Source organism: Pelophylax lessonae (assembly GCF_965119305.1).
Source record: "Pelophylax lessonae genome assembly, chromosome: 7".
NCBI classification, from domain to species: domain Eukaryota; kingdom Metazoa; phylum Chordata; class Amphibia; order Anura; family Ranidae; genus Pelophylax; species Pelophylax lessonae.
The window spans coordinates 56,988,881-57,013,637 of NC_138774.1; the positions used below are offsets into that span (position 1 = coordinate 56,988,881).

Sequence of the window (24,757 nt, forward strand, 5' to 3'; positions counted from 1 at the left end):
CCTAAAGCCACCTCCTCCCCTAATTTTATTCTTGAAAACATGCAGACATTGATCTTGTGCTTCCATAAAACGGGCTGCTTGACTTTGGCTACCACCACGTCATAAGTCTCAGCCGCTACTCAGGAAATACAGTATATTTTATAAACAAGAAATTAAATGGTATAAGCCAACAAATGAGATAGTATTGGCCAAGGAATGAGATGGTGTAGCCCAAAGAATGAGATGGTATTGGCCAAGGAATGAGATGGTCAACCATACAATTAGATGGTATGGGCCAAGAAAGGAGATGGTATTGGCTAAGGAATGAAATGGTGTAGGCCAAAAGATGAGTTGGTATTGGACAAGGAATGACATAGTATTGGCCAAGAAATTAGCTGATGTAGGCCAAGGATTGATATATGACTGGCATAAGAATGAGATGGTATTGGCCAAGAAATAAGATGGTGCACGTCAAGGAATGAGATAGTGTCGACCAAAAAAATTAGATGGTATGGGCCAAAAAGTAAAATGGTATTTGCTAAGGAAATGAGATGGTGCAGGACAAAGAATGAGGTGGTACTGGGCAAGGAATGAGATGGTATTTGCTAAGGACAGAGATGGTGTAGGACAAGGGATGAGGTAGTATTGGGCAAGGAATGAGATAGTATTGGCAAAGGAATGAGATGGCATTGGACCAAGAATAAGATAGTATTGGCCAAGGAATTAGACCAGGCAGAGTTTTTGCCATGGTGATATTGGCATTCGTGTTTGAAAGGGCCAGGTCTTGAAAAATAAACTACACAGTACAGTTTTTATGGAATGCTTATCAACACTTTATTCATGTTTTTTCTACAGAAGATTTGATGGAGCATCACTCAAAAATGTGGTGAGAATAAGGTAACATTTCATGCATGTGCTTAAAGCATTTGTTACCCTAGAAAAAAAAAAAAAACAGATACTGCTTCCGTAAAGCATGTTATACAGCACAGTGCTTGTGCTGTGTAATTTGGCACCCCGTATCACCTAAAAAACCTGGCTGATCCTGCCAGTTTCTACCCTCCCCTCTGTAAACTGACAACGGTGTATCATGGCTGCTAAGGCCCTGACACTGTGGTCAGTGTACTTGCCTCCGTCATCCGCAGCCCTGCTCTCTGTCTGCTGTGTCAGCGCCCGCCCCTCCACTCCTGCTGCTCACATATTTATTATTAAATAATCCCATCCACTCTAATATAACACTAGGTGCTCCTGTGCCTGTCTCATAGAAAAAATATGCGATCAGTACCTTTTTTAGAGCGGCTCCCAGCGATCACCTGACCGATCGGGTCTCTCTCCTCTCTTCCTCTCCTCCCCGGCTGACATCAGCTGCAGTGCTCGGCCCCGCCCACTGGAGCTGTCAGCTGGGCAGAGCAGAGAGCCGAGGGATCAGCTGATTGCTGGGAGCTGCTCTGATATAGGTACAGAGTAATGAAAAAAAATTAACAAAAAGTTCAAAAGGTGGGACTTTATATGAGGCTCTGCCCATGGGGCTAGATGCCTCCATCCCTAGTCATGTATATATAGGGGACAAAAACATAAAATTAGTAAAAAAGGTACACTGGGCAATGGGCTATATAACAAAGGTAATAAGATAAAATCGTAATGTAGTATTGAACTCACAGTAAATTATTGTAGATTGGTACAAACAGCTCATTGCCTAACATATCTAACAGGGTGACTCATCATCCGGATGGCGGCGATTTCCTTCCCACATTGGGCGCAGACGTGATGCTGGGAGCACCACTGTGACCGATCCGGATACCTTTGGAGACTGTTCACTTTGTTACCGTCCCTTATCCATCACCTTGGCTCTATCACGCCCTCCCTGAATATTCTTATGATGTGCCCTCTTTGGCTGCTGATTGGGCTTCCACAGCTCCCGGCATGGATGTTTCTGCCCTCTGGACCAATGCTCAGGATGTTCTTACTATATTAATGGATAATAACTATACTGCTGAATCCTTTATGAATCCTTTATAAGATGCTATCGCTCTTGATAAAGTGGAATTGTCCACGAAACGCGTTGAGCCTACTATCGATGCATCCTGTACCATATACTTGGATTTTATAATTGTTTACCAATGGCTACCTTTGTTCTTATGCTCATCTTGTCATTACAGTATGTGTTTGCAGTTACCTTACCCTGCACTGCATCATGGATTTGAGTAATATATATGTGTATTATGCAATTTAGGCAATGTCATACAAATTTATATTCATTATTAAACTGTTCCTTTTTTACCAATGTCTTACTATTTTTACTGCCAACCGCTTGTTCACACACTTTACACAAAGTCCCATTTTCCCCCCTTTTTTATTGTTTCCCCTGTTAGATATGTTAGGCAATGGGCTGTTTGTACCAATCTACAATAATTTACTGTGAGTTCAATACTACATTACGATTTTATCTTATTACCTTTGTTATATAGCCCATTGCCCAGTGTACCTTTTTTACTATTTTTTTGTCCCCTATATATATATATAGGTACAGAGTAAATTTGATTATTTTATAGTAGTGGCTTAACAACCACTTTAAATCAAAGTACCGTTAAGCCCCACCACCTTGACGCATGCAAAAAGACAAGCTGTCCATACATGCATGTGAAACAAATGCTGGAACATGTGTTTATACTAACAAAAGTTGGCTACCCCAGTTTATGCACACTGACTGTTATTTATTAAACCTAGTCAGAGATTTGGTATACTTTAAAAAGAAAACTTGGACATCTTTAGAGTACATGTACATTACGGTGCACTCACGTCATTTTCTGAAGTGCCACAAAGGATACAGGACTTGCATTCAATACACTGCCAGCGATAAGTCCTAACAGCAGCTGTCATGTTGACGGTGAATTGTAGACATGAGGGGTGACCTGCAGGAAGAGAGGATTATAACAACAGCACACAGAACGTAAAAGAAAACCTGTGCTGAGAGAAATATGAAGACTGCCATTGTTAACCTCTCAGAAAATGCTAACTTACTGGCTGCGGTGCTGAACCAGTGGAATAAATGCTTCCTGAGTCACCAACTCAAAGTAAACATGCAGGTTGTAGGAGTTCTGACAAAATTTTGTATCTGCGTGCTGATTCCAGTTCAGTGACTCAATTAATTAAAGCCACATAGAGCCCAGCAAACAGCACATTCAACAGCAGGTCAGTAATATACACAATTTAATGCTTATATGGAAACTGATTTATCTGCCAAATGATTGCTGTCCATCCAACCCTGATACTTACACAGCTCTGCCAAAAGCACCATAATGTTGGTGACAGGACCTTTATCTATTGCAGTGAAGTGAAACAGTTTTGGCTGAAGTGTCTATACCACAGACATTCATGTTCTCAGTGCATGTTCAGCTTTGGAAGCACAGCGTCAATGGTTGCTAAGACGCTGCTGGCTGTCCAGCCAACAGTGTTATAAACTCCATTGATGCATCCCCATTCCCATTAAGCTACTGGCTGGGTGATTCCTGTCATTTCTCAATAAATGGTCATTGGCATATTTGAAATGATGTCAGCAAGCATCCCCCTCCCCTTTGTGTACATTTAGTTATAGGCTGGAGAATCTCAGCTTAAAGGGGCCAGGGATTAGTCATTGGTGGTCGGGAAGCTGCCATCCACCAGTGTCCTAGCAACCACGAGCCCTGTGTGGGAAGCTGTCATGTTGATGACAGGGTTAGGGAGCTAGGGAGCAAGATTCGCCAGAGCAAGTGAAGGTCTGCTTTAAAGAGTAACTCCACTTCTGATTAGAAAAAGATTTCTCCTCTGGGTGGTCTGTGTACTTTGGAAGGTTTTTTTAAAGAGTGGTTCCACCCCCAGAAAAAATGAAAAGTCAGCTTTTAGATTGTAAGCTCTAACGAGCAGGGCCTTCTGATTCCTTTTGTTCCAAATTGTAGTGTAACTGTAATGTCTGCCTTCATTTTGTTAAGCGCTGCGCAAACTGTTGGCGCTATATAAATCCTGTATAATAATAATAATACACATACTGTAGCTGCTGACTTTTAATATTAGGACACTTTCCTGTCCTGGGATCCAGCGATGTCGGTATGTTTTTCATCGGCCGCGCTTGGTGGTAAGGGAGCCTGGCAGTGAAGCCGCTACTGCGCATGCGCGAAGCGCGCTGCGCATGCTGAATGGTGGTGCAGTAAGCGAAGGGGGCTGGACTTGTGTCGTACTTCGCTGTGGCCGAGTCTGCAAAAACAGGTACCCGCTCCCCCCAAAAGGTGCAAAATGTGGCACCGAAGGGGGGGAGCAATCAGATAAACGAAAGTTCCACTTTTGGGCAGAACTTCACTTTAACAAACCTTGTTGCAGATTCCTACCTTTTGTTATTCTCAAGGAAATCACACAAGCAGGAAATTACATATCTGGGGGGGCATTCTGTACACCATCTACAGTGGGTACGGAAAGTATTCAGACCCCCTTAAATTTTTCACTCTTTGTTATATTGCAGCCATTTGCTAAAATCATTTAAGTTCATTCTTCTTCCTCATGAATGTACACATAGCACCCCATACTGACAGAAAAACACAGAATTGTTGACATTGTTGCAGATTTATTAAAAAAGAAAAACTGAAATATCACATGGTCCTAAGTATTCAGACCCTTTGCTGTGACACTCATATATTTAACTCAGGTGCTTTCCATTTCTTCTGATCATCCTTGAGATGGTTCTACACCTTCATTTGAGTCCAGCTGTGTTTGATTATACTGATTGGACTTGATTAGGAAAGCCACACACCTGTCTATATAAGACCTTCCAGATCACAATGCATGTCAGAGCAAATGAGAATCATGAGGTCAAAGGAACTGCTTGAAGAGCTCAGAGACAAAATTGTGGCAAGGCACAGATCTGGCCATGGTTACAAAAAGATTTCTGCTGCACTTAAGGTTCCTAAGAGCACAGTGGCCTCCATAATCCTCAAATGGAAGACGTTTGGGACGACCAGAACCCTTCCTAGAGCTGGCCGTCCGGCCAAACTGAGCTATCGGGGGAGAAGAGCCTTGGTGAGAGAGGTAAAGAAGAACCCAAAGATCACTGTGGCTGAGCTCCAGAGATGCAGTCAGGAGATGGGAGAAAGTTGTAGAAAGTCAACCATCACTGCAGCCCTCCACCAGTCGGGGCTTTATGGCAGAGTGGCCCGACGGAAGCCTCTCCTCAGTGTAAGACACATGAAAGCCCGCATGGAGTTTGCTAAAAAACACCTGAAGGACTCCAAGATGGTGAGAAATAAGATTCTCTGGTCTGATGAGACCAAAATAGAACTTTTTGGCCTTAATTCTAAGCGGTATGTGTGGAGAAAACCAGGCACTGCTCATCACCTGTCCAATACAGTCCCAACAGTGAAGCATGGTGGTGGCAGCATCATGCTGTGGGGGTGTTTTTCAGCTGCAGGGACAGGACGACTGGTTGCAATAGAGGGAAAGATGAATACGGCCAAGTACAGGGATATCCTGGACAAAAACCTTCTCCAGAGTGCTCTGGACCTCAGACTGGGCCGAAGGTTTACCTTCCAACAAGACAATGACCCTAAGCACACAGCTAAAATAACGAAGGAGTGGCTTCACAACAACTTAAACCCAATTGAGCATCTCTGGAGAGACCTAAAAATGGCTGTCCACCAACGTTTACCATCCAACCTGACAGAACTGGAGAGGATCTGCAAGGAGGAATGGCAGAGGATCCCCAAATCCAGGTGTGAAAGACTTGTTGCATCTTTCCCAAAAAGACTCCTGGCTGTATTAGATCAAAAGGGGGCTTCTAATAAATACTGAGCAAAGGGTCTGAATACTTAGGACCATGTGATATTTCAGTTTTTCTTTTTTTAATAAATCTGCAACAATGTCAACAATTCTGTGTTTTCTGTCAGTATGGGGTGCTATGTGTACATTCATGAGGAAGAAGAATGAACCTAAATGATTTTAGCAAATGGCTGCAATATAACAAAGAGTGAAAAATTTAAGGGGGTCTGAATACTTTCCGTACCCACTGTATGTACAGAACAGCTCCAGGTAGCCATACTGCATTGCATTTTACAGAAAATTACAGCTCTGCAGATTGAAAACGAAAGGTAATTTTTAATAACATTCAATTATAATATGACTTGTGTAGCATTGTATACGCTATATTATTATCTTTATTTATTTGCTATTTTATTCCCATGAAAGTAGAGTTACTCTTTAAAAGGATAGTTCACTTTTACAAAAAAACCTGTAAATGCAGATAAGGGGTGCCTCTAGATTAAAACAAATTGTGCAGCTCTGACTAAAGATGAACAATGCCCTTGCTATAGGTGTAGGCCATTTACATATCTCATGAAGTCTGACTGGAAAAACTCCCAGGACATTTCTAAGCGAGGCCTAGTCATTACTGCTCACCTCCTCCATCACAGGAGTGAGCTCTTTCTCTGATTCAGATCCCCTCACATGCTTTCTCTCTCCTGTTGCAGTAGCTCTGAGCTCAGCGTTTGAGAGCTCACTACTGTGATGGAGGAGGTGAGCAGTAATGACTAGGCCTCACTTAGCAACATCCTTGGAGTATTCCAGTCAGGCTTCATGAGATATGTAAATGGCCTACACCTATAGCAAGGGCATTATTCAACTTTAGTCAGAGCTGCACAGTTTGTTTTTATCTACAGATACCCCTTATCTGCATAGGCAGTTTTGTGGTCAAGGTGAACTAACCCTTTAAAGCAGGCATGTCCAACCAGCGGCCAGGGGGCCACATGCGGCCCAGAACCCCAGGCAATGCGGCCCACTGCCCCCTGACAATTTTTTTTGCTGGGGAGGAAGGAAGTCGTGTCGGGGGCATGGCCACAGCGGCTTCCAACTAACGGTAGGCAGTGGCTGCCTCGGAGGGGGGATGTGAGCATGTGCAGTGTTTCTGGCTCCTACCACCATGACCACTCCAAATCACTGTATACAGAGAAGTAATCCTCTGTATACTGATTCAATTCCATTTGATCATCCTCTAGTTGTGTTAAATAAGTGGGGGGGTGCGGCCGCGCGGGAAGGGTGCTGCTGCATTTTATTACTTATATACCTTAACTATAGTCTATATTTTATATGCGGCCCGAGAAAATATCTCTACACTCAATGTGGCCCAGAGAAGCCAAAAGGTTGGACACCCATGCTTTAAAGGTTGCTCAGCTGTTTTTCTGTATTATGTTAGGAGGCATATATTCAGCTCTGGAAGCCCCTGGTATATTTTTATATGTAACTGGTCATTGATGAGATGAAGGATATGCAAGCAGAAATCCTATTTTAAACAAGATCTTGACAAAAGTGATGTCAGATTTTACCAGAACGTCCACAGTCTGCACAGGAAATGAGGTCTTCTGGACAACCCGTCTTCTTGGCTCCTCCTAGACAGAAATCGCAATAGCCATTGGCAATAACCGAGCCATCAGGGGCCTTTTTAACTGAAAGGCAAGAAAAAGAAAGTGTGAGTTACTAAACTACAGCGGCAGTTTTGAAAAGCATTGTGATGCAGACGAGGTTGGTTGAGAAGGTAGGTTCTGATCGTGTTTTGGTTGAAGTTGGGCTTGGAGGAAACCTAGGCAAATATATCGGCCGCCGCTGCTGCCTTCCTTGTGAACATGCTAGCAGCATGGCTGTCTCTGACAATAATACCTTCTGAGTCACATATCTGGAACAAGCATGCAGCAACTCATGTCAGACTGCATTCAGAACATCTCATATCCATACCTGTTCTATGTTAGTGACTCAGAAAGTATTAAAGCCAAAGGATCAGCATGAAGGCTAAGAAACTGGCAATTCCAGTATTGGTCAACAATGGTAGGCTTCATATTTCTTTCAGTACAGGTTTCCCTTAGGCTTCTTTCACATGGTTGGCCAGGAGATGGTAAAAAGGAGTGGTCGATCTGCATTTTTACTGCCCCCCCATTCACCCAATGACAAGTAGACATGGCAGCTGGAGTGGATTGTTCATACATGCCACGGTCGTTAGGATTTGTTTAGCGAATGTAACTTGGCATGCTGAGTTTGATAGGTGGCACCGTCTGTCAAATTCACCTATTACAGCATGGGGACTCACGCTTTCACGGGCCAAATGCTAGCCGCGGGGTTGCAGAGCGATGTTGCAATAAAAAAATTAAAAAATCCCTGTTCAGCTAAAAAAAAAAAAAAAAAAAACAGGACAAAAAAAAACATAAAGGCATTCAGAAGGTGACAGGATCACCTTCTGAATGCCTGGAAGCCGTTGCTGTGCCACTCACTAAAAGAAATAACACTTTTCACAGGGCAGTAGAAACTTCTACCAGTTTAAAAGTGACCTAAAAACTGAACTTCAGGCAAACAGCTAAATATACAAAGGTACGTATATGAGAGTAGTTTTAACAGCTAAAGGGTTTGAAAATTCTGTCCATCCAGTCTTGAGATTTACACAGTTCTGCTGCACAGTACATTCCTGTCTGGTACAGAAGCGGACCTGATCTTTCTCTGCAGCAGTGTTACCTTCACCAAAAAGTCTCCTTCCCACCTAATGACTGGACAGTGAAAGGAGAAGCAGCAAACCGATAAGCTTGTCTCTGTCACTCTGTTCTCTCCTATCTGAATACTCCTTGCATTGCAACACTCCTAACTGTCTCTTTGTGCTGCTTCTCTTTCTCTGTCTCTGAGCTCTGTTGTACAGGGACAAAAAGAAGCCAGGACGAATTCACAGCTTGCATTTAAAAAAAAAATAAAAACATTGTATGATGATGATGATGATTGTATGATGTATGAATGGTTGGAGCTGCATTAACTTGTACCTGGAGTTAAAGGGGAACTTTCTCTTCTTTTCAATCTTATTTTATTACGTTTTTCAGATATATAAAACAGAAGTCACATTTATAATAGAGAAAAAGTTCAGGGGTAAAGAACATTTACAAGTGTTTGGAGTACATTGTACATCTATTGTGAGTCAGGGATTCATGTTCCCGAACTGATATATATAAAAATTACTTGCATAAATATTTAGTAGAGTCTTTTGTTATAACTAGAGTTTAAATTGTTATAGATTCCACATTTGCCTTGGGGAACACATCTATGTGTAAATTGTTCACTTTATGCTTGCTAAGCAAAAATAAATAAATAAATAGCTAAAAGGTAAAAGTAGGGAGGGGGATAAAAAAAGGGGGGGGGCGGTAACAAGAGGGAGTAAGGGCCAGAGTGGGGAAGCAGAAGTTATCAGGAAAACTCCATCATGATAAGTTAGATACAGTGACAGAGTGTCCTTTAAGTGTCGAAACCTGGACCAGGCGGTTCAGGTATGAGAAAACTGTTCTTCCTTTCTAATTTCCTGTACCAACAACCATTCCAGGCCTTTTATAGAGTCTAGTTTGGTTGCCCATTTTCCAAGGGAGGGTACAGAAGCTGATTTCCAGTGTCGGAGAATGACCGCTCTAGCTCCAGCGAGAAAGTTTCTAAACACCCCCTTTTTGGCTGACTTAAGTGGTCCTGGAATCATGGACAGAAGGGCCACCCCAGGTGAAGCGTGAATAGAAGTGTCCATAACTTTACAATATTAAGCCCCGTACACACACCCCGATTGTTGGCCGACCAATCGGCCGTCTTTTGTCCAGTGTTGTTGTGTTGGTTGAAATGTGCTCTAGACTGCACACGAATTTTGTCGGCCAACAACAACCAACTGCAGAAGTGATGTCATGTTCTGGTCTACTTTCCGTGTGTTTTTTCTTCTCTGAGCATGCCCAGTCTTGCTCAACTGATTTTTGTCGGCCGAAATCTGTACTGACTGAGGAACAATCGGCCGTTCTGCTGACGGCCAACAAAAATTTTATAGCATGCACACCAGATTTTGTTCGGCCGAAAAGTCGCAGTCGGTTGTCGGAATCATCATACTAACAAGCCGATAATCGGCCGATCGGGCAGCGGCCGAAAATTCACGGCCAACACACGGTACGTGTGTATGAGGCTTCAATCAAAAATTTGTTTCCATAACGTCTGCACAGGGAGGCAATCCCACCAAATGGAGCATGTTTCCCTTCGAAGCACGGCATCGCCAACCTATATGGGGTATATTATGATTAAAGTGATGGAGAACAAGGCACCTGTACCATCTAGTTAAAACAGATTTCCAGGCAAAAATACAAATAGGTCCCCCACCCTGTTTTTGGACACAGTTTTTTTCTTTTTTTGTACCTTTACTAGTGTTTTGAAGGTGTACTTCTGTCCTAAGCTCGCTGCGGCGAGGTACATCATTTCCGCCTGTGCATTAGCTCCTAGGATTTCTGTGTTATCAATCCCAAGAGTCATTTGGCATCCCCTGCTGCTCGCATCGTGTTATTTCAAAACCGGAAATTATGCCATGCTAGGTGGAGTTCAGCGCCATTTATAAATAGGAAATGTAGTACATGTGCATGCAGTGGGGTGCACTTCCTTCACACTGCACATGGCCTGGGTAGCCAGCATGCACCTAATCCCGGAAGAGAGACCCAGCGGGCTTCCCATGCCCACAGTCAGGATGGCCGCGCTGTGCAGAAGAAGAACAAAGTAAGTAATTATTGCTGCACAACTACTGAAAAGGGGACAATTTTGAAGATAGCTAATTGTTAAAGAACGAGCGGTGACTATAATGGGGGTAATTTTAGCTAAAAAAAAAAAAAATGGCCGGAACTACGCTTTAACCATTTAAACCCCTTTTCTTACCCAGACTGTCTGAGAAAGGGTCTGGATAAGCCGACGCCATAAGAATAGAATACAGTAGGCAAACCATGCTCAAAAAGAGGCCAGGTCAAATTCACAGCTTGCATTTAAAAAAAAATATTGTATGATGTATTAATGGTTGGAGCTGCATTAACTTGTACCTGGAGTTAAAGGGGAACTTTACTTCGCTTTAAAAAAAAAAAAATAAAAGTCAGCAGCTACAAGTACTGTAGCTGCTGACTTTTAAGAAATAGAAAGTTAACAGCCAGTGGAGTCTAGCGCGGCCCTCCTCAGATCTAATTCTTTGCGGGGCTTCGACTCTCTGGCGCCACCATCTTGGATATGGGAGCCAGCTTCCTGATGTCTGACAGATGACTCCCCACTGCGCATGCGTGAGGCAGAGCAGCATTGGTTGGGGCTGGTCCCGCAGCCTCCAGGGACACGTTAAGGGGGGTGGGGGCGGGCCAAGCTGACCTAATTCTTGCTTAGTGGAAGTGGAAACAGGTACCTGTCACAAAAAGGTATTCACTCCCCAAAAAAAAAATGTTAGGTGGGGGGATAGGGGAAGAAGGGTGAGTGGTACTTTTATTTTTAAGTGATGTTCAGCTTTAAGGTACAGTGGCTGATCTTGGTCGATCGGATATAACCTTGTTCTGGGATTTACATTCTGCTACTCTGTAGGATGATGTATACCTTTTATGGTACAGTTACCATTATCATGCACTGTTGAAGTATAGAGGGACCATAAATTATAGAATGACCATAACACTTTATTTACAGAAAAAGGAATGCAGTGATGTACAGTGACTGATCCTGGTCAATCAGAAATAGCCTTGTCCTGGCATTTACATTCCGCTCCTTTGTTGTGTAATGCATACCTCTTGCCTTTGATGTTACCATTAACTTATACTGTAAAAGTCTCCCTGTTCTATTCATTCATCATCCTGCTAAGCCTCAGCTCTGGGAGTTTCTTGCAGTATAGATTTGTCTGTTTTTATTTGGATTTGCGTGGCTTCTCTCCAAGATCTGTGATTTTGGATTTGGCTACATTTATTGAGCTTGGCTACCTGTGACCTATGTGGTCACTGGATTAGCTGATCTGCTTGTCTTCCAGACCCGCGCTCACCACAGACGTTTCATCGGGATCCTAACCCCGTCAGATTACTTTGCTGCACTGTTTGTAATTCTTCAGTTTTATCCATAGTGGAATATCTGCCGTTTTGACACCATTTATATAGAGGACACCTAACGCAAGAGATATACATTTACCGGCCACTTTATTAGGTACACCTTGCTAGTACCGGCTTGGACCCCCTTTTGCCTTCAGAACTTCCCTAACTCTTCATGGCATAGATTCAAGAAGGTGTTGGAAACGTTCCTCAGAGATTTTGGTCCATAGTGACATGATAACATCACGCAGTCGCTGCAGATTTGTCGGTTGCACATCCATGATGCGAATCTCCCGTTTCACCACATTTCAAAGGTGTTCCATTGAATTGAGATGTGGTGACTGTGGAGGCCATTGTCATGTTCAAGAAACCAGTGGTGAGATGATTGGAGCTTTGTGACATGGTGCATTATCCTGCTGGAAGGAGCCATCAGAAGATGGGGACACTGTAGTCATAAAGGGATGGACATGGTCAGCAACAATATTCAGGTAGGCCGTGGCATTTAAACGATTGGTACTAAGGGGTCCTAAGTGTGGCAAGAAAATATCCCCCACATCATTGCACCACCACCGCTAGCCTGAACCATTGATACAAGGCAGGATGGATCCACGGTTTCATGTTGTTTAACGTCAAATTCTGACCCTACCATCTGAATGTCGCAGCTGAAATCGAGACTCACCAGACCAGGCAGTGTTTTTCCAATCTTCTATTGTCCAATTTTGGTGAGCCTGTGTGCGAATTGTAGCCTCAGTTTCCTGTTCTTAGCGGACAGGAATGGCACCCGGTGTGGTCTTCTGTTGCTGTAGCCCATCTGCTTCATGGTTCGATGTGTTGTGCATTCAGAGATGGTATTCTGCATACCTTGTTTGTAACGAATGGTTATTTGAGGTACTGTTGCCTTTCTATCATCTGGAACCAGTCTGTCCATTCTCCTCTGACATCAACAAGGCATTTTCCTCCCCACAACTGCCGCTCACTGGATATTTTCTCTTTTTCGGACCATTCTCTGTAAACCCGAGGGATGGTTGTGTGTGAAAATCCCAGTAGATCAGCAGTATATGAAATACTCAGACCAGCCTGTCTGGCACCAACAACCATACCACGTTCAAAGTCACCTAAATCCCCTTTCCTCCTCATTCTGATGTTCGGTTTGAACTTCAGCAAGTCGTCTTCACCACATGTAGATATCTAAATGCATTGAGTCGCTGCCATGTGATTGGCTGATTAGCAATTTGTGTTACCAAGCTATTGAACAGGTGTACCTAAAAAAATGGCCGGTGGGAGTAATTTGGGCTGCCGCTGCTAAACTTCTTCTGAAGATACTACTTTCCTGGCTGTCAAAGGTGTCAATACTTTGAGTCACTGACCCAGACAAGCATTCAGCCAGTAAGGCCCCTTTTACACCTGTGCGTCATGACCTGCGACTTGGGACCGCAAAGTCGTATGACAAGTCGTATTCCATCATTTTCAATGAGTACCGTTCATATCTGTGCAACTTCAAGTCGCAATGACTTCAAAGTAGTCACTGCACTACTTTGGTCCGACTGATGTGTTTTGAGGTCCAGAGACCTCAAGATGACACAGGCATTGCTACAAGTCCAGTCAAAATCGTGGAAAAATCGTGGAGATGACTCCAGTGGCAACCTGTGAAGCTCTGGTGAACTCCATGCCAAGAGGGTTAAGGCAGTGCTGGAAAATAATGGTGGCCACACAAAATATTGACATTTTGGGCCCAATTTGGACATTTTCCCTTAGGGGTGTACTCACTTATTTTGCCACCAGTTTAGACATTAATGGCTGTTTGTTGAGTTATTTTGAGGGGACAGCAAATTTACAGTGTTATACAAGCTGTGCACTCACTACTTTACATTGTAGCAAATTGTCATTTCTTTAGTGTTGTCACATGAAAAGATATAATCAAATATTTACAAAATTGTGAGGGGTGTACTCACTTTTGTGAGATACGGTATATGAGCAAAAATGTGCCCTTTGGGTACAGAGGGGTCCATGAGAATGAATGCAATGTGCGGTTTGCTGAAAACGAGAGAGGACAACATATAGTGGCATGGTGCACTGGTGTGGAGTATATAACATGCAGCAGAGTGTTTATCTTGGAGGCATGTGGAGTACAGAATGTACCGCACAGTGAACAGAGTGAAGTAGTGTGCAGTATAGAAGATACAGCACAGTGTACAGAGTGAAGTAGTGTGCAGTATAGAAGATACAGCACAGTGTACATCGAAGACATAGCACAGTGTACAGAGTGAAGTAGTGTACAGTACAGAAGACATAGCACAGTGTACAGTATAGAAGATACAGCACAGTGTACATCAAAGACATAGCACAGTGTACAGAGTGGAGTAGTGTACAGTATAGAAGACACAGAGTGTACAGAGTGAAGTAGTGTTCAGTAAATAAGACACAGGACAGTGTACATAGTGAAGTAGTGTGCAGTATAGAAGACACAGCACAGCGTACAGAGTGAAGTAGTGTGCAGTATAGAAGACACAGCACAGTGTACAGAGTGAAGTAGTGTGCAGTATAGAAGATACAGCACAGTGTACATCAAAGACATAGCACAGTATACAGAGTGGAGTAGTGTACAGTATAGAAGACACAGAATGTAAAGAGTGAAGTAGTGTTCAGTAAATAAGACACAGCACAGTGTACATAGTGAAGTAGTGTGCAGTATAGAAGACACAGCACAGCGTACAGAGTGAAGTAGTGTGCAGTATAGAAGACACAGCACAGCGTACAAAGTGAAGTAGTGTGCAGTATAGAAGACACAGCACAGTGTACAGAGTGAAGTAGTGTGCAGTATAGAAGACACAGCACAGCGTACAAAGTGAAGTAGTGTGCAGTATAGAAGACACAGCACAGCGTACAGAGTGAAGTAGTGTGTAGTATAGAAGACACAGCACAGTAGTGTACAGAGTGAAGTAGTGTGCAGTATAGAATACACAGCATAGTAGTGTACAGTATGAAGTAGTGTGCAGTATAGAATACACAGCACAGTAGTATACAGTATGACATTGTGTGCAGGGCTAAATATACAGTATAATACAGTGTGGTGTGCAGACGTGTGTGAAGTACAGCACAGTGTATAGAGTGGAGCAGAGTTGCAGCACACTGTATAGTCTTGAAGTGTGTGAGGAATGCAGTGTACATCAATGTGGAAAGTGAAGTGGTGTGAAGAACAGAATTTACAGCTGTGTGCAGTGAAGGGGTTGCAGTGGTGTGGGGAATGCAGAGTACAATGTATGGGTGAGGAGCGAAGATGACAACATACAGCACAGTGTACAGAGTGGAGGTACATGGACTACTGAATGTACAGGTCAGCACTGCAGATTGGAATGGCATATATATAAGAACACATTATGCCTACACAATAATTTTAGTGTGACAATGATTAGTGTCTTGGGACAAATACCCACATTTTTGGACCTTAATAAAGGAACAACTGCAATCGCTGGGTGTCCCACCACACCTAACCCCCAGGTAGATAAGATTAAAAAGAAACTAAACTGTATCTGAGCACCACAAACTGAAAATGGTATTTAATTTATTTTTAATATTTAAAGCAAACTCCCCCAACTATCCATGTCTTAATGCTTTATTCTGTTGAAAAATAACTTTAAAAAACACCCCTAGCATTCCTAGCCTTGGCCATCTTGAATAAGGGCAGATAATTCTGCTACCATTGACCTCCTAGAATCCATCTGTCCTGAGCTCGGGCATGCAAACAGGAAGGTGTGCTTAGCAGAGAAAGCTCCTCCTCCAAATGAAAAATCAAAAAGGCCCATGAAGACTCTTGGGATGTATGATATAATTTTGGCGTAGGCCAGGAACTAGGAAGCAAGTGAAGAAAAAAGTAAAAAAGTTTACCTACTTCCCCTAAATGGACGTTCCTGTTTCAGTGGTTATACGGGGATGATTCCTGCACCTACAGGCATCATCATGGTATCATTCTTTGCAGCCGGTGATTCTCTTTCAGGCAGAAGTGATCCGAGTGGCTAATTAGCCACTTGATCACTTCTGCGGTTGGCGGAAGGGGGTCCCACCCATCGCTGCCTCTCACGGGCTCTCCAGTCCCATCACAGTGCCCGGGGGCGATTCGGCTAGCGGCAATGGCTGCCCTATAGAGAGAGAAAGGAACTTACGTAGTTCCCTTCTCTCTGTAACCCTGGAAATCGGGAGCGACGAGTAGTTTGTCACTTTCGATTCCGCCTCTTTGTTTACCTGGCCACCAGCAGCCAGAGAAGCACCCGATTGGACCAATCTCAGTCTGACCGGCTGCATTGGGGTCCAGAGGAGAGATTTGGGGTCTAATTCCCACCAGTAGCTACTCATTTTAGCACTCCCAAAAGATAGCGTTTTTTGAGAGCGTCATCCCAGAGGAGAACCTCCAAATCATCCTGCTCCAATCTAAACAAGGAGGACTCGATTTGCGCTATATAGGCATGTCGGAGTTGCAGGACTCAGAAGAAGAACACATTAGGCAGTATAAATTTATCTTTCAACCTATCAAACGTAAATAGTGCACCCCCATCACAAATATCTGAAATGTATCTTATTCCTTTAGCAGCCCAAAGACCGGGGTCTGATAAGGAATTAAATTCTGCTAGCATGGCATTGAAACGAAGAGGAGTTGATGGGGACCTTTTACCCCTCACTATATTGGGTTTAGTAATGACAGCATGCCTGGCCTTAATAAATGCCCTCATAACGGCTGTAAGGGGTGGGTGAAAGACTCTCAGACCCCCGTAGAGGAGATTACGGAGGGTCTCATAGGATCCTGAATGCACAGCTTCTAATACTATGGAGGCATTTGTGTCAACAGAGATAGGCCAGTTATGAGTGTGGGTAAGCATGGCCACCAAATAGTAGGTATGAAAGACTGGGCAAGCCAAGCCCTCTTGCATCAAAGGTCTGCATAAAACTTTTCTTCTAAATCTAGCTGGTTTGGATTGCCATATAAATGAACCTAAAAGTGAATCTAATTGTTTAAAAAAGGATTTCGGTAGCCACTCTGGGGCGTGCCTATGTTTGTATAATAGAACGGGAAGGACTTTCATTTTAATTAAATTAATTCTCCTGATAAGAGATAAAGGGAGATGTGACCAGGCTTTCAATCTCTGTTTACACCACTGAAGAGCTGGGGACAAATTAAGATGTCTAAAATCCTTAGGGTTGGGAGAAATATTGATCCCTAAATATTTAAGTCGTTGCCCATTGCAAAACGGAATTGTGGTTAGCTAACCTTTTAGCCCCTTGATCAATCGGTAACACAAGGGATTTACCCCAATTAGTATGTAGACCCTGTATCAGTTGTGGATAATTTTAACTGATTCATCACAAATGTTCCCATATATGTGTAATAATATCTCTCACCCACAGGTGGTTTAGTGAGTTTTGATGTTGTGTAGTTGTAGAAAATGGCTGCCGCATATTCAATGAACCATGTGGTTGTGGGGGGGAGTGAACCCATGTGTTGATGACCTCACTCACAAAATGGCCTGTGAGTGATCAAAGGAATGACCACATCCTGTGGGTGGTCTCTGGTATACAGGACTTGAAAATGGAGTGATAAGCATTGGGGGAAGGAGATCGTTTTGAGAAGGTTGGCTGTTTGGAGTTGTAGAAACATGTGGCCAAGACCTCATTGTCCTGTTGTTCCACTTATCGAGTGTAAGCTGTTGCCAGAGTTAAGTATTAATTGACCTTTCTTTGGGATATTGGAAATAGGAGTGTGTGTTGAAGTCTTGTTATTTGGTGTATTGATTATGGTAACTTTTATGTGTAAGGAAGCTTTATGTATTTTGATGTCCAGTAAAGTTTTGTTTTATGCTTTTTATTAAAACTGCTCTTGGTGTGTCTGTTCATTTTAAATACAAATATTCCAAAAAAGTTGGGACACTGTACAAATTGTGAATAAAAACAGAATGCAACATAGATGACATAAAATGTTTAAACTGAGAAAATAGGGGAATAAGGGAAAAATAAGTTGATTTAAAATTTTATGGCATCAACACATCTCGAAAAAGTTGGGACAATGCCATGTTTACCACTGTGTGGCATCCCCTCTTCTTTTTATAACAGTCTGCAAACATCTGGGAACTGAGGAGACAAGTTGCTCAAGTGTAGGAATAGGAATGTTGTCCCATTCTTGTCCAATACAGGCTTCTAGTTGCTCAACTGTCAGGTCTTGTCGCATCTTCCTCTTTATGATGTGTCAAATGTTTAGGTGAAAGATCTGGACTGCAGGCTGGCCATTTCAGTACCCGGATCCTTCTTCTACGCAGCCGTGATGTTGTAATTGATGCAGTATGTGGTCTGGAATTGTCATGTTGGAAAACACAAGGTCTTCCCTGTAAGAGACGACGTCTGGATGGGAGCATATGTTGTTCTAGAACTTGGATATACCTTTCAGCATTGATGGTGCCTTTCCAGATGTGTAAGCTGCCCATGCCACACACACTCATGCAAACCCATACCATCAGAGATGCAGGCTTCTGAACTGAGTGCTGATAACAACCTGGGGTGTCCTTGTCCTCTTTAGTCCGGATGACATGGTATCCCAGTTTTCCAAAAAGAACTTCAAATTTTGATTCGTCTGACCACAGAACAGTTTTCCACTTTGCCACAGTCCATTGTAAATGAGCTTTGGCCCAGAGAAAATGCCTGTGCTTCTGGATCATTTTTAGATATGGCTTCTTTTTTGGCCTATAAAGTCTTAGCCGGCAACGGCGAATGGCACAGTGGATTGTGTTCACCGACAATGTTTCCTGGACGTATTCCTGAGCCCATATTGTGATTTCCATTACAGTAGCATTTCTGTATGTGATGCAGTGCTGTCTAAGTTCCCGTAGATCACGGGCATCCAGTATGGTTTTCCAGCCTTGACCCTTATGCACAGACATTGTTCCAGAATCTCTGAATCTTTGGATGATATTATGCACTGTAGATGATGATAACTCCTTTCTGATATTGCTCCACTATTTTTCGCCTCTGCATTGGGGGAATTGTTGATCCTCTGCCCATCTTGACTTTTGAGAGACACTGCCACTCTAAGAGGCTCTTTTTATACCCAATCATGTTGCCAATTGACCTAATAAGTTTCAAATTGGTCTTCCAGCTGTTCCTTATATGTACATTAACTTTTCCGGCCTCTTATTGCTACCTGTCCCAACTTTTTTGGAATGTGTAACTCTCATGAAATCCAAAATGAGCCAGTATTTGGCATGACATTTCAAAATGTCTCACTTTCAACATTTGATATGTTATCTATATTATATTGTGAATAAAATATAAGTTTATGAGATTTGTAAATTAGTCCATTCCTTTTTTACTCACAATTTGTACAGTGTCCCAACTTTTTTGGAATTGGGTTTTTATTCACTAGATATTTCAGTAACTGTCCAGTATACCTTCATTATAAATTTTTTTGTTTCCCACATTTGATACAGACCCAAAAGGGCCGCAACGCGGTCCAGGATCCGTAGTGCTTCCGAAAGTGAAAGGCCAGGGTCCCGTAGAAAGAGAATTAAATCATCTGCATAGAGTGCTACCTTGTCTACAATGAAGCCCACACGAATCTCAGCTACCTTATCGGAGGCCCTCAATGCCTCCACCAACGGTTCCATGGCCAGTGCGAACAAGGCAGGGGAAGGAGGGCACCTCTGCCTCATCCCCTTCTGGATCGGAAAGGGAGAAAACTTGCCATTCAGCTTAATGCTAGCTACAGGGACTTTGTATAATATCTCAATCCACTTCCGAAAGACAGGGCCGAGACGAAAGAGCTCTAACACCTGCATCAAGTAACCCCATCAGACTGTGTCAAAAGCCTTTCAATATCAAAGGCTACCAAGACTCTCGAGGCAGTCTCTTCAGGCTGGAGATGTGTGAAAACCCTGGGGATATTAACATCAGTGGATTTGCCAGCTATAAAGCCAGTTTGGTCAATGTTGATAATTGATGGTAACATGTGCATTATCCAGTTGGCTAGGGCTTTAGTGAGGATCTTAAGGTCATAATTCAGAAGTGAAATAGGTCTATAGGAAGAGCGTTGCATCAAATCTTTGCCAGATTTGGGCAATAGCAAAAAATGTGCCTAATACATACTATCTGGTAATTGTCCAACCTCCAAACAATGAGCAAAAAGTTTTTGTAACCTAGGGCCCAATAGGGCCATATGGGCTTTGTACCACTCTCCTGGCCCTGGGGATTTATGATTGGGGTTTTTTCAAGTACCTCCCTATCCTCAGCAGACAAAAGTGGCAATCGTGCGTCTCCCAGGAAATCCAGTAGGCACCTATTCGGGTTCAGAGGGGAATCCTGATACAGCATATTGTAGAATTGATGGAATTCCCTTAGGATGCCCTCTGGGTCTGTAACATAGCCCTCCGCGGAAGATTGTATCCCAGGAATCACAGTTTAAAAGGAAGGTTCTGCTACTAAATTGGCTAGCATTTTTCCATTTTTATCGACTAATTCAAAAACTTTGGCAGCCAGGCGTTGCGCATCAGACTGGACCAATGAGGTGTAATGGAGCCTGAGCTCCCTCCTAATCTGAGACAGGCCCGAGAATGATTCAGGAGTCGGATCCTCTGCAAAAGCTGAAAAATGATTTTATAACTATTTGGTCAAGTGATTATTGAACCCAAGGAAGTGCATAAAAAGTCCCAAGCCTCTTTGTATTTCCATAATTGTTATTTAAGGGATGGTACCTTCTGAGGGTCTTAATTGATTCACACCCCCACACAAAAACTTTGACTAACTGATATACAGTTGCTGCAGTTCCCCTTTAAAAACCTGCAAAGTTCCGTGTATTCAAATGAAACATCAATCATTTACCATTTTTTTGGTGAAACACAATTGTGTTTTAACAATATAATTCTCCAGGCTACCGATTCAGAGAGGCCAGGGCTGTGCCAATCACAGAGCCCCCTCCATTCTGCCCCCACACACATTGATTTTGCACAGTTTTTTTTAAATTAAACTCAAACTGCTCATCATATCTGGGAAAATGTTCCTTGAATGATGCAACACGTGCTGTTTCATTTCTGATTCAATTCATACTTTAATACAAATTTTCATGTAGGGTAAAATACATTTCCGTGAGGTTAAAACAAATATATTCTGCAAAGGTTTTTTTTTTTTTTTTTGCATAATATGATCTTTTTCAGGTTTTACAGGTTGAAATGTTAAAGCTGAACTCTGGTAATTACACAAAATCTACCCTTGCGTTATTGCTCTCCTCCCCCACTCCAAGGGTTAAATGCCCATTTAGTCTATGGGTGCAGGGAAAGAGTAAATTATAACCTTATTGCTGGTTCTGACAGACTTCTTCAATCCATGAAACAAGTACCCTGCAGCATCCTCTCTAAGCAGCTTTGGGCCACAGTTGCATGCTCACCTCTTGCGTACAATGCAGGGTTAATAACTACACTGAACGTGATGACACCGTGAGGCTGCCAACAGCAGAGGTGAAGGACATTGCTGGAGCCTGGGATAAAATAGGTAATACACCCTACCCCTGCACCCCTGAACTAAATTAACATTTACCCTTTACAGTGCATACAGTGCATGGGGAGGGGGGGGGGAATTGCAGAATTGCAAGGATAAAGTTTGTCTCATTACAAGAGTTCAGCTTTAAAATAAACATATTTTTTGCAAAGAGCATGTCTCATTGTCTTTTGTAGTACAAAAAAGCAACCAAACAGTAGAAAACACAGAGCTTTAGTTTGTTCGGAACTGGGTTTGGGTCCGAACCTGGAAGTCAGCTGTCATTCCTGGTTCAATGAGCTGAAAGTGCGGGATTCCTAGCCCTAGAGTTGATGTTACATAGGGACAGGAATGTTTGTGACATCATTGACCTAATATGGCCACATTGCCATATGAGGTCAGCATCATAGATATAGTAAGGTCATGTGGCCATATTGAGTCAATGATGTCCCAAGTACCCTCACCCCTTTGTAATGTTAGCTACGGACCAGGAATCTCCCACCTGTAGTTAGAACAACTTCCAGATTTGGACGAACTTGGGTTTGGACTGAAGCCAAGCCTAAACCCAAGCTCATCACTAGGTATTACCAGGTAGATAAAAAATTGTGGTAGAAATTACCGAGCAAAGTTTTTGATGGAAGGTATAAATACTAATTTATGTTTTTGCAGCATGGATACCACTGTCTTTCTTAGTAGAACTATCAAGGTGAAGATCAAACTTTTTTATGAGTCATTTGAGGAAATGGCACGCCACTATATGGTAGGGGCACCTGCTCAAACTCTTAAGTTAGCTGTAATTTCTGGGCTAATGAACTGAAGGCGGGAGATTCCTGGTCTTGTAGCTAACATTACAAAGGGGTAGGAATGCTCATGACATCATTGTCAATATGACCATTATGGGTCACTGTCATTGACCTAGTATGGACATATTAGGTCAATGATGTCACGAACATCACTGCTCTATTGAAATGTCAGCTGCAGGGTGGGGAATCGCTCGGCCTGCACGTCTTTGGCCCAGCAATCACAGCTAACTTCCAGGTTTGGATTCTTACTAAATCCAAGCTCATCGCTAGTTATTACCAGGTAGATATAAATTGTGGTGGAAATTACTGAGCAAAGATGTTGATGGAAGGTATAACTACTAATTGTTTTTTTCCAGCATGGATATCGCTGTCTCTCCTAGTAGAACTATTGAGATGAAGTTCAAAATTTTCTCATGACCCATTTGAGGAGATAATAGGTCACTATATGGTAGGGGAGAAATTGAAGTGGCAATTCTCATGACATCACTGCCCAGCTGGAATCCAAACATGGGTGAGACCGCTTCCAGGTGAGGTATAATTCAGGTGCAGGTCGGATCCGTCATCCGGTTAGATAATGAAATATAGAAGAAAGTGACCGCACTCCGAAAGTTCAAATCAAAATAGGAGTAGTTTTATTCTTCATCACGTACATCAAAGGAGGTTGACACATTTTACGACACAAGGGGTCGCTTACTCATAACCATATCAAACCATATTGGTTATAAGTAAGCGACCCCTTGTGTCGTGAAACGTGTCAACCTCCTTTGTCTCACTTGTCTAATCTTTGATGTATGTGATGAAGAATAAAACTACTCCTATTTTGATTAGAACTTTCGGAGTGCGGTCACTTTCTTCTATATTTCATTATCACTGCCCAGCTACCTGGTAATATGTAGTGATGAGCTTGGGTTTGGGCTTGGGTTCAGTCCGAAAACCCAGGTTCGTCTGAACCTGACATTTAGCTCTCATTGCTGGTCTAATGAGCTTCAGGCAGGAGATTCCTGGTCCTGTAGCTCCCATTACAAAGGGGTGGGGATGCTTGTGACATCATTGACTCAATATGGTCACATGGCCATGCTGGGTAATGTCATTGACCTTGTATGACCATATGGCCATATTAGACCAATGATGTCATGAACCTCATCCCTCTATTGTAATATCATGAACATCACTGCTCTACTGTAATGTCAGCTGCAGGGTGGGAAATCTCCCCCCTGGCCAAATTAAGTCAATGATGTCACATGCATCCTCGCCCATTTGTAATATTAGCAATAAGTCTCCCGCCAGCAATGACAGCTAACTTTAGACGAACTTGGGTTTGGACTAAACCCAAGCCCATCACTAGCTATTAACAAGTAGGATAAAGTTGTTGATGGAAGGTATAAATGCTAATATGTTTTTTTTTCAGGATGGATATCGCTGTCTCTAGATTTAGTGAGGTGAAGATCAAAATTATTTTATGAACCAACTAAGGAGATGACCGGTGGCTATATGTTAGGTGAGGGATGGAGGGAAGGGATGTAAATGCGGTGGCGGGGTGGGTGAACATCTAGCGTTTATTGGGTAGAAAAGGTTGTAGATCTAATAGGTATGGATACAGACAGTAAGGTCAAAGGGGGTGGGGGGGACATTTCCTTTAAACAATCCACTTAAATGATTTAGAATGAGTCAGACCCATGCACTACACAGTAGTTGGGGTGTTTTATTTCCTATATATTGGGCACTGTGTAAGCCTGTATCCTCCTCACCTGTATGTCGAGGCTGCATCTCAGGCACCCAGTTCAGCTCTCTGTAAAAGTCTAGAGGGGGAAGAAAGAGATCAGAATTGCAGTAGTTACACAGCGGGGTACCAAGGGGTTAAGTGGGAGGTGTGATTATTTTAGGGAAGCTGAGAGGGAGGGGTGGGGGGGGAGAGTTTGTCATCACCCAAACTGATAACCTACCCCTGTCACTCCTCTGTTTCCATAGCAACTGTCTGCATCCGAGGGGCCGCCAAAACATGCAGCATGGATTTAATATATCTCTGCCTGATTTATTGTTTCAATTAGAGAAACAGACGTAGAAATGGGGGATGGTAGGCAATATGCTTATACACAGAGCAGAGACGCCTACCCAATGCACAGTTCTACTGAAAACTAGGCTTCTAATGCCGATTCTTCTGTACAGGCCAGAACTGGCAACGCATCCTGTTCTGTAGAAGATTCAACTGTCCTCCTGATACACATTATTATGTGCAACCACTAAGATAATACCTTGGTCACCCCAAAAAAAGTTCATATAGTCAGGATTGCATTCATCCCACAAATACAGAGTGTTCCTAAAATTCCAATAATGTTCAATATTTTATAAAAACCTAAACGGCTCCATATTTCTCCCTTTTATTCTATATCTCATAGAGAACTGAAATGCTGCCTTCATTCTCAGAATCCTGTATATAACTGAACTGCTTCTCAATCCCAACTGTCCTGAAGCCATGACTTGTGTGTAAGGCTGCATTCACATTGGTGATTACGGCCGTTGTGAATTATAGCAACAGGAATCAGATTCCTGCTGCGGCTCTCAGCGGCACAAAGTGCATCCAGCAGCAATCACCGCAGGTAA

The 24,757-nt window shown here is 42.8% G+C and overlaps 1 protein-coding gene across 3 annotated transcripts in view; it reads right to left on the reverse strand.

Moving 5' to 3' along the window:
• Positions 1-24,757, reverse strand: part of DPF1 (double PHD fingers 1) — a 225,993-nt gene that overhangs the window by 22,782 nt on the left and 178,454 nt on the right. For all 3 annotated transcript variants that reach the window (XM_082263625.1, XM_082263624.1, XM_082263623.1), the window contains exons 8-10: positions 23,905-23,955; positions 7,317-7,436; positions 2,776-2,888 (exon numbers count right to left, since the gene is read on the reverse strand). In XM_082263625.1, coding sequence (XP_082119751.1) covers positions 2,776-2,888; positions 7,317-7,436; positions 23,905-23,955 — 284 coding nt within the window. The remainder of the gene's footprint in view (positions 1-2,775; positions 2,889-7,316; positions 7,437-23,904; positions 23,956-24,757) is intronic.